Source organism: Adelges cooleyi, unplaced genomic scaffold (genome assembly GCF_023614345.1).
Source record: "Adelges cooleyi isolate 19-005CV unplaced genomic scaffold, UGA_ACOO_1.1 ACOO_flye_CR_arks_rails_tigmint_CR_PRNA_23, whole genome shotgun sequence".
Taxonomy (NCBI): Eukaryota; Metazoa; Arthropoda; class Insecta; order Hemiptera; family Adelgidae; genus Adelges; species Adelges cooleyi.
Genome location: NW_026095893.1, coordinates 18,802,830 through 18,814,563, shown reverse-complemented (window position 1 = coordinate 18,814,563; position 11,734 = coordinate 18,802,830). Strand labels below are relative to the sequence as shown.

Here is an 11,734-nt window from a genome sequence, read left to right as displayed (position 1 = left end):
AATAAACTATAATATAATATATACTTGATTCTATATTTTTCTCTTGGGTTAACACACAGACGAATCTGGTAATTTTAATATTGCGTGTTCATCGTCGGTGATCGTTTTAACGAATTGTTTTGTAAGTTTAGTGTTGAGTACATAGCACTCCTCTGAGTCCCCGCCTTCATTATTTCTTATACTACTATAAAATTGAGCAAATGTAATATTATACTCCACTTAGTATTATGCTTCAGAATAATGTCAATATGTTATTCATAACGAAAAATTACTAATGTTGCTTATGTTAACAAATTCGCATAAATAATTCTAAAAAATACAACTAAATTGTATTGTTTCGGTCGACAAAATATTAGCCATTCGTTCAGTCGTAAATAAACCATTGAATCAGTCAGTATAACTACCATTGCAATTATTTTAGTAAGTAATATACGAAATTGTTTTCTTATATTTACTAGTTTTATTAAAAAAAAAAATATATATATAATTTTTAAATGTAGAATGTATTAAATGTACACGAAATCATATTTTTAAATATAATTGCTTTAAAAAATCACTTTTTTTAAAAATTTTTTATTGGAAATATTTACAATCTTTATTAATATGTACAATAAATAAAATGGCTATTTTTTTTTTTAACAAATCAGGATGACTTGAGTGAAAGGGGTAACCTGTGGAACTAGTTTAACTGTAACAAATCACTTATTATATTTTTTAAAAACTATTCGAGTACATTTTTAAACGACGAACACGTATTTGAAAAATGAGTTATCTAGATGATTATTTGGATCTATTTTAATAAAATGATGCCTAACTGTAATCTGTAGTAATATGTACAATAAGTAAAATGGTTTTTTTTTTTTAACAAAGCTTGAGTGAAGGTGGCGACTAGTGACACTACTTAAGGTGTAAAAAATCACTTACAGACTATTTAAATAATATTTTTAAAAGTTATTCGAATATATTTTTAAACGAAGAATTTTTATTTGTACAATTTGTTATCTACATAATCTTTTAGATATCCTTTATTGAAATTATGCAAAACTCTGGTTATAACTACGCGTAGCATAGTACACATAGTACGTATCAAAGCGTTTATTTGAAAGGGTTTTTATCCTAGCAAGCCAGGACATGGGGTCAAGGCATAATGGGATCAAAGCAGTAGAGACAGAAAGGTCACAGGTCTACAAGAATTATTTTTAATAAAAGTGGTAAAACCGCTTTCAAATAAACGCTATTTACGATATAAACGCTTTGATGCTAATTTTTAGCGTAGTCGTTTTTTACAAAAAAAAAAATCGTGCGTAGCTTCTTGCTGCTTTGTTATTTTAAATGTGTTCATCCATACCACATATATAATATATTACCACATATAATATGTAAATCGACATCTACATATTATAATATTTTTAATACTAAATGTTGCTGGCCTAATACTAGTGATGTATAACATTATGATATTTTATTGTATTTATAATCGATGTTAATTGTTTTTGGTATTGTAGTGTAGGAATTTCAGCACTTGTTTGGTTTTATACCATATTATACTTATATGATACTTGTTAAGCTCCTCCTCCAGACGTAGAAACTCTATTATGTTACAATACATTGAACACAAAATGAAAATGTAACTTTTAAACAAGTGTTTTGCACTAACTGAATAGTATCACCAGAAATTGTTGGATACTCATATTATAATTATTATTATTTAAGTACTTCAAAAATAGTTGTCCAAAACTTGTTACCGACCAGTCAACATTTTTAGTACATTTATCTTAGCTTAAAACTTTTTTTAAAAACATGCTTTTCTAAAAAAATAGTAAAAAAGTGAGCTAATAAAATAAAAAATAATTTTACTACAATAACAATTTACCAATCAATTTTAGCACATTTTATTTAAAATGTCAGTTACCTTGAAAACAACAAAAAATTAACCACAATTTGAAATAATGTTAAACATCATTGACCAAAAAGAAAAGCGTGGGCCCTATTCAACAAAGTCCAAATTCATTGAGTAAAGTATTATGAAATGTATGTGTCACACATTAATATTTAACCAAATTTAAATTACAAAAAAACTTCCCATATAAAACATTAATTGAAATGTTAGCTGATAAAATTATTAAGGACTTGAATTGATGCAATTGATTAGTAGAATGTAAAATTATTTTTTTTACTTTTTAGTTTAGCTTTTTACTATTTTTTAGGAAAGTATGATTTTATTTTTTATTTTTTATTCCTACTAAAGGTACTTCATAATTGGCGAATAGATTACTAAATTAATTTTGTATGATTTGAATAAACATGAAAGATTAGTGCAAAATACTCCTACAAACGTACGTACGTACGTATTAGCGAGTTAAAGAAAAGCATGTAAAAAGTTAATGTAATTTAATTAATTTAAAACTGTGTTTTATTAGTCTCTTCTTATTAATAACGTGTTTACCTCAATACGGTCAGACGTGTCTTTCTTATAGTGCTCCTGCGTGTAATCTATAAGTTTCTAAGCGACAAACCGTATCCGTTTCCGGAATAATCTTTCTTATTTTTATTTTACTAGCAATACGTAAGAAAGAATAATTATTTTAAAAATTGTTTTTTTCTTATAGTGGAACAACTTTGTATAAAACATAATTTTCATTTGTTGCTCTAAAATATTTTCTAACTTGTATAATATTCTTTTATGAATCTACTGAGTACGGTTAATATGGGTTTTGCTTTCAGAATTATGGTGTATGATAATATAGTTGTAATGTAGAAAAGCATCCGTTTATATGTCACTCTTTGTCAATATCGACGTAATTAATAATTATATCGCCCGGCATGGTTCTAAAATAGTGACAAATTATAGTGTGCCTGCGTTGTTTATATATCAAGCCATGGATGACACTAGTATATAAAATTTTACTATCAATTAAAAACCATTAATAATTGTATTTTTAATTATTCTATACTATTACTTCATAACAATACTAATAGGTATAGTATTTTCCCGAAAGTTGAAAAAATGTTATATTGTGTAATTTAATTTATTATTTTGAAGAAATATCCGTTTTTACTAAATTATATGAAAAAAACTGTGATATTCTTCTATTCTTTAAAAAAGAAAAATCGTACTCCGTTTTAGAATAAAAATTGTATTAACTTGTTTTGTAATTGCTTCAATTATAAATAATATAGATGTAAACATAAAATTCAAGACATAAGGAATTAAATTCCTTATTTATTAAATTATTGCACGTGAATATTTTCTATTGACATATTTATTTGTTTTATTGTGTACATTCGTTTGCTATCTAAATGTTTTACCTTTATTTTCACCTAATTCGTTCAGTTTTAAGATTTAAACTGCGCTTTCACGATTAATGTAACAATTTACTTGCAATTTTTTTTGGCAGTAACGGGCAGACATCAGTATCTTCTTTTTTACTAATAAAATGTAAGGTTGTGTTTGAACGTATGGTTCTACGTATATTAGATATTAAAGTTTTTATTATTGTAAATAAAGCACCTCTTTATGAATTAGTGCAAAATTAGGAAAATGGTTTTGAAATACAAATGAATTCAAACCCCCCAATATTCTCGGTACCAATATGACAATTTGATCAAAATGTGTGAAACAAGTTACGGGAATCAAGATGGCACCTCGCAGAGATCGGATTTCATCATAAATATTTTACATCAATATTATTTTACTACGAAGTAAACTTTTTAAATAGTTTAACTATAATATTAAGTCGAAATCAGAAAAATACAGAACAATATATCTATTACAATATTCACTTTAACTTATAGTGTTTTATATATTTTGTACTACAAATAGTCTTATCTCATTATCCGTAGTGAACCAAAACATCAACTGTTTTGCTTTTAACAATGTCTCCATTGTGCCCCTTATGAACTAGCCTTAGTGCAACAGATTTAATTTACTTGGAATTATTATCCTATCCTCGTAATAGACTACACCCTGTTCAACAGAAACACTATTGTTTAAGTTCCAATATTGTCTAATGTTTTCTGGCAATTGTTTTTTTTTCCAGGCCAGCCACCTGTATAAACTTTTATCACCTCACTCAACTTAACATCATTTTCAGTTTCTTTTGCTATTTCACTAATATTAGTATTCTTATATTCAATTGCATATATTACTTCCTCCAATTCTTGCTCTCCGTAATCCTTATTACACATATAATTTCTTGACAGTAAATCTGCAATAAACATTAACTTGCCAGGCAAGTATTCTACACATAGATCACTAATAGAACACTATATTTTATGTACTGATAGATAGGGAAAAACAAATTTTTGCAAAATTATGTTTTAAATATCTGATCTCAAAAATATACTAAAGGTAGATCTAGTGTAGTCTTTTTATTTATTGATTTAATAATAAAATAACCATCTAAGTACGCTTTGATGCGACAACTTCGATATTATTGACAACTATCAAAGGAATATGAATCGTGTTTTAGACATGTTGTAGAATCTCCGCTCCGCATTAGGGATGATAAATAAAAGATGGCTGAGTCCAATATAAATTTATTTAATGTTAACTAATATTTTTGCAGATAAAAATGAAACTGTTACGTATTGTAATATCGTTCACTTTAGTAAATATTTTGGTATCTGAATTAGGTGATTATTCAATTTTTAGACTACGCGAGGTATAAGATAAGGTGAGCTATAAGAAATAAAACTTAATAGTTACCTTTTTTTTTTTTTTACAGTGTATAAAGATGAGGTTTACCTAACAAGTCAGTAAACGTTTTTTTTTTAACAAAATAATATTTTAAGTCGTGCAATATGTGTGTATATAATTCATTTCAATTTCCAGACAAATACATCCAGTTGGCAGTTAGCTGCAATCAAGATGTAATGTACCGTTCAGGTAAAATATATTAAACATTTAAATACTAAAACATAATGTTTTTGCTATGTTTATCTGATTATTGAACGACTTTTATAATAAATATTCTTGTAGTTTCTATAGTCTGTCCAGATTAAAAGTTAATAAGGAGTAAAGTGGCAGAGTTTTAAAAACAGTGTAGACACTTAATTTATGTAAACCAAATAATTTCTATTTATAATAAAAAAACAGTAAATATTAATTAATTCTAATACTATAGGTTGTGAATTTTTAACCTAAAAATATGAATAGTGTTAAACTAACTGGTAATCGCTTGATCGCTTGATTTATAAATTGACATATAAAGAATGTGATAAATGATATAGGTAAAGTAAAACGAAATTTTGGTGTTAAATTAAAAAAAAAATATTATAAGATACTTAAATAATCAATAAATACCCAATTATCCTGTTTTGTAATATTTATTAAAAACTAATCGTAGCATACAATCGATAAAGTTCATTAAAACAACTTAAAGTAACAGAGGAAATAGGAATGTGGGAAAATAAAAAAAAATGATAGGCTAGGTCTTAATCCCAGGTTTTTTTTCAATTTCTTTTATTATTTTTTTGTTTACTAACTTTCTATAACCAGAAATATTTTCTTTTTTTTTTTTATAGCTTAACCTATTATTTGTTTCTTCTAGGTCATTTGATGACAGTTGTTAAAAACATTGTTCTTAAACAATATACGATTGGTAATCATAATTATATATATTTTTTTTTTGCTTCACGCGCCATTTAGGCGCTTTGCAGCTTCTACCAAAGCTCTCCAAACTTCCCGATCCTCTGCATCCTCAATACTTACACCGTTACGTAATCTCTTCAAGTCGTCCTTTACTCGGTCCAACCACCGTTGTCTTGGCCTTCCCACGGTCGTTTTTTATTTGGCTCGTTAATGAATACCTGTCTTATCAGTCCACCTTCTGCACGCCATACATGGCCAGCCCACTCTAACCTTTTCGACCACAGAAAGTCTTTTAAATTGGCTGCATTAAACAGACAGTTAAATATATGATTTTAAAATCTTAAATCTAATTCTAAAATGTATATGGAATTTTTCCGACAAGCAAAGCTAACGTTACTCCTTTTAATCTCATCTTATCATAATGTTTTATTCAATTGAGCACATTTTCTTTAATTCAGCCATTCTACTAGCATAGTTTCCATTCAATTTACCATATCAAACATTTTTTTCCAAAACCTTAAAGCACATAATATGTCATCTACTTGACTTCTGACATTATGTGTAATAATATATATTATTATTATTATTCTAAGATATTAGAATAAACAGTTAAATTTACACTCGTTAAATAATACATTTATTTTATGTTAATTTCAGTGGAAATGGCTTTAATGTTGGTAGTACCGGGTAATCATTTTCTTAACATATTATAGAAATATTTCCACATAGATTTGATATTCATTTAGTATACAATGTTTTTATTTTAATTTAAGAAACACAAGAAGTCTTAGTCATAAAGCATGGTAAATATTTAGTAGTTAATTTTCATAAAATATATTGAGAGTATATTTTATTGACTTTGATTTCTGTCATAATGAATGATCTACATTTAAATTTAGTATGAAAATATTCCAACATTGTTGATATTGATTAAGCATAAAATGTTTTCATTTCATTTTCAGGAACACAAGAACACGCTTCAACTTCTTCTGTGGCTTCAAATGAAATTGTGGAGATTGGTAAATTTCTAGCGCCTTAATTATTCGTATTTAGTGTATTCACAGTTAAAGGTAAAATGAATACTTAAAGTTTTAATTTAGTTTTTTTCTTGAAATCAAGGACATAAAATGCACAATATTGTGTGCATTTTAAACAAAATTACAAAGATCTACTTTATTTTGGCACATGCGATGTAAATTCTAAACAGAAACTCCCTTTAATAACACTGGATATGAAAAGGCCAATTGTTTTTTAACAACTTTTGTCGAATATTTTTTTTAATGAAAACAAAATTGACTGAGATAAGTTAGTAAATAGTTTAAATGCAGTATTATTTTTATTTGCATGTTATATAACCATACTTCACTTCCCATTCTATGTATAAAACCCAAATAACATTAAAAATATATTATCGAATATTCAAATAATTCAGCAAATTATGATTAATTAAACAAATAAATTACATGTACATTACAATTTAAGATGCAATAGTTAAGACCGCCCTAAGTCTAGCTTTTGATTGAAAAACCTTAAATCTTTGATAAAAATTTAAAAAATGTACAAGTAATTTTTTATAATTATTTTCGTATAAAGTCAAAACAGTCAGCTCATACATGAAATTCTGAACATTTTGTATATTGTGTATTTTCATAGACATGCTTATTAATTTCTATCATAACATATTATTTATATATTCAAATGTATTATGGAAATATTCCCACGTAGTTACTTAATATTCATTTGATATAAAATGGTTTTATTTTAATTACAGAAACACAAAAAATATATCTATTGCTTGACTTGTGCATCATTATTTATTTTTGAACAAAAAACAAAATCTAATGACGTTAATAATACATTAATAATAATTTACTTAATATTATTTTTAGAAACAAACGAAGCCTTAGTCATAAAGCATGGTAAATATTTAGTAGTAAATTATTCATATAAATTTGAATAGTCATACACATACATATTGATTTCAACCTCAATGAATGATTTACATTAAACATTTTTTTTCTAATTTTAGAAAAGTTATGGTACCAGCAAAGAGTGCGGTATGAAATAAATGCTGTAACTGGTAAATACAAAATTGAACTCTTTTATACGAACAATTTTTAAATTGTACTATATTATTTAAAATTTTTTCATATTGATTAATTTATTTAAATATTTTCAATATTAGGATAGGACTGTTATAGAAAAAGAACAAAAAAATGGTTATTTAACCGTATAATGTTTTGACAAATTATATTTTGGTTATAGGTATGAGAAGAGCATTCGTAGACAAAGGTAATCACAATCGTACATTAATTTTTCGGAGGTATGGCTTGGTAAATTACTAAAGTACAAGTTCAGTACTTGGCATACTAAGAGGTTGAAAAAGGTTTTGCACCAAATAGGTGTTCAAAATTTAGGTAGCAGACCTGCTCATTTGGTCATAGCAGCTGCGGTTTAGTCTCAAACCTGGTCGTTCAAAGGCAGAAGCAGAACATTAATGATGAACATTATGCGTTGGTGCACGCGTCGTTCTAGGGGTTTTATGCCTGTGCAGATACCGGCAATGGACCTATAGCTGCTGGCAGTATCATTTTATGGTTTCCTAGTTTAAATATAGCGATTGTTCTGGGTATTTTGAAGAAGAGGGAGTGGCTCCCCCGATGCCAGAATTTTGTTCAAGGAAAATAAAGAAAAAGTTTCCAGAGAAAGAGTTTATGATGTTTTTGACATTTTCGTGTCTTAGCTCTGGCACATAACCGAAAAAAAGCGTAACGAAAAAAGCGTTACCAAAAAAGAAATGGGGTTGAAGATGACGTTGGGGGTGGGAATGGAAATGGGGTTGGGAGTGAGAATTAGCCGGTACATAACCGAAAAAAAGCGTAACGAAAAAAGCGTTACCACACGGGATGAGGTCGGGGACGGGAGATAGGGGTGAGTGATAGGGGGTGAGTGATAGGGTGGGAGATAGGGGGTAAGTGATAGGGGTGAGAATTAGCCGGTACATAACAGAAAAAAAAGTGTTACCAAAAAAAGCGTTACGCTGTTATCTGATATGAGATAAGATAAGATATGTTGTACGTTCAACGTTCAATAGAACTAAACAATAAATTCAAAATAGCTTAATTCTCTATGTTAAGTTGCTTTTGGCCATATAATAAACACTACAATTTTAGCCAGAAACTTGATTGTACATAATTTTTTAATCTCCTTGGCTTATGCTGTAACTGGAAGCTCCATGTAATATATATTTTTTTTTTAACTATAATTCCACAACTAATCTAAATGTATTCGGTTCTTCAACGAGACATGAAAATGTTCTATCGTGGTCGCAGACTCGGCTGAAAAGTGGCTGATTTTTTTTAGATTAGTCATCATACATATTGGTAATGTAGAAGTCAAACTTTTAAAGTTCAACTTATAAAAACAATCAAAGTTCTTTAAAAAATTGAAACTAATTTAACAATTATAAAACTTGAATGGGGTATTATATTTACACGCATTGCGGTTACTCCCATGCAAGTGTTTCGAAACGTCGGCGAACCAGTCAAGAAATCTAAATAGGAGTAACCGCAAGGCGTGTAAATAGTGTAATTCAACAATGTTTAAAAAATGTAAAACGCACCGAATACATTTTTTTTTAGATAATTTTTATGAATTTGAAAGGGTGGGGTGTTAAAATTTTAATATTTAGCTTTATAAAGTACCTTATAGGTAAAAATTTGTAAAATTACAACTCTTTATTATGTAATGCAATTTTATCACAAGCAACTAATTGCTTGTTTTCTTATTTGTTATTAAGTTGAATTAGATCGCTGTACTATGGAATATTTGGGAAGTGAAAGAAGATATTTTACTGGTGCTGCTGTAATACAATTAATCCATGCAATTATAATAAGTAAATATTCATATAGAATTTTTTATGAATGTATCTATTTTCGTAAAAGAACTGTACTAATATTATTGATTTATAAAAAAAAAGATATTAATAATCATAATACAAAAACAAAAGAAGATATTTACAGACATTCATTCTAAAAACAAACACATACAATTTTTTGAATAATAGAAGTACCTATAAAGCCCTCACAACATGAGTGTATGACAAGACTCTTTTTCCTAACATACATTTAGTAGTTATAGTATGATAAGACATTGTCTTTTCAATTAGGTTCGTGTTCATTGATGGTTAGAATGTTTTAGAGTTCATGCCAGTTCGTTTTAACCAATTTTATTTCTTATCAATTACCTAATATGTTATAACCATAGTAGAAGTTTTTACATTTGGTCATCACTCATCACTCATAATAGAAGATTCATAATCTAATACAAACTACATTGCAAAAATTAAATGACAAATTAATGTTTTTTAGTATAAAAGATTCTAGACAAAAGTTTCTGATACAGTAATTTTTCAAAGAAATCCTAGATTTTAGTTTTTGCGTAATGTGTGGTGGTGTTCTCTAATTCTATTTTTATTTTTTTATTTTTTTAGCCAAAAACCCTGTATTGAGATCGGCTTTCTCAGATTTTCCTCAGATGTGTCGTTTATTGGGATTGTACAGAAGTTTCAAAAACGTATTTGAAAAATTACCATTTATAAAATCTGCTAAAGTTCATGATGGAACTTGTGTTCTTAAAACTCTAGACAATAGTGAAACCAAATATAGATATATTAATGAAGACATTTGGGAACTTAAAGCTAATGGTACTGGACTTCAACGACTTTATCACCAAATAGAATTCTTCAACATGTTTTAATTACTTGTATAAATAGGCATGCGTATATGATTTGTGTATAATAATAATTATTATACACAAATCATATACGCATGCCTTATAGTATAAATATTTTCAATTAATTTGATGTAATAAAAAATTCACAGTTTTAATCATATTTATGAAAACACTTGTTGCTTATGTATTGAATATATATGCTGTAACGATGGCACTTGCCTCACATATTATTAGTAATAATAATATTGTTCATGGCTGGTGGTTATCGTTACTTCCGAACCAAACCTATGAGGTCTAATACGTCGGACAGCACCCTGGTCTGGGCACACAATACAAATATAATATTATAATAATTAGAGGAGAGGGAGTGACGTGACTCGCGCTAGTGGACAGTATTCGCATCCTCCTATATACTAATTAGTTGACATCTTATCATCTACGCGCTAATATCTTATTCAACAATTACCTAATTATTCGGCACCTTATTTAAATTTTCTTGTGCGTGTCACTCCACCTGTTCTTACTCCTGATTTCCACGGACCAGGTAACATGTGTTAAACCTTTATACATATATATTTGTACAAATTGTTTTTTTAGTTATTTTAATATTTTAATCGACAACTTAATTCTTAACCGGCATTGAGCTTTTTTAAATATATAATATTGTACATTGCAATTTGAGAGTTAAGTGTATTTACTTAAAGGTACTTTTTCTCTTTTGGGTGGTTATATAAATTCACAAAGAGTCTCTAGGAATATTTTAGAGCAGTTATTTTAATATTATTTAATAATATTAAATAATATTAATGTTATTTAATAATATCAGCCAATACTATTAATATATTTGGGAATATTGTATTTATGAACACTCCTATTAAACGACACATCGGGAAATACTCGGTGAAATCTTTGATGAATCCACCTTTAAAAACAAAACAAAAATGATCAAATTTAGTTTATTTCTTACTTTTTTTCTTCATTCACGAGTCACAACTCATGTATATACGTGTATAATAAATCATATAAAAATAATACAAAGTAGAAAACATCATTACTATACAGACCTTACCCGTAGTTTTTTTCATGGTAGTTTTATTCTAAACTTTTATGTAAAGAGCCATCATACTAAAAAAACGTTAATTTTTAATTATGTTTTATGTAACTAGTTTAGTTTAACTTCTTTGTTGATTATGTAACGTGTGAGAAGCCATAAGTAAGTTGTAAGAAGTAAAATTGTGTAAATACATTGACATTTAAAACCAAAGGAGTTCAATAATTACTACAAGAACTTAAATGAAAAGATAATGTCAAATCATATGTCTGTATAACACCCATGTTGTGAGTGCTCTATTATTATAAAAATGTAAATTGTGTGTCTCTGAGATAAGAATAAATGTACGTGAATGG

General features: G+C 27.6%; 1 protein-coding gene across 1 annotated transcript; it reads left to right on the top strand.

Annotated features, from left to right (window-relative positions):
- Positions 1 to 259: 259 nt before the first annotated feature.
- On the top strand, positions 260 to 10,351 carry LOC126835969 (uncharacterized). The gene is made up of 13 exons (XM_050568875.1): positions 260 to 420; positions 4,569 to 4,635; positions 4,728 to 4,754; positions 4,835 to 4,888; positions 5,553 to 5,603; positions 6,251 to 6,280; positions 6,367 to 6,396; positions 6,556 to 6,612; positions 7,483 to 7,512; positions 7,623 to 7,673; positions 7,859 to 7,885; positions 9,393 to 9,488; positions 10,086 to 10,351. Exons 2-13 carry the CDS (start codon positions 4,575 to 4,577, stop codon positions 10,349 to 10,351), a joined length of 780 nt encoding a protein of 259 aa, XP_050424832.1. The 5' UTR covers positions 260 to 420; positions 4,569 to 4,574.
- The last annotated feature ends 1,383 nt before the right edge of the window (positions 10,352 to 11,734 follow it).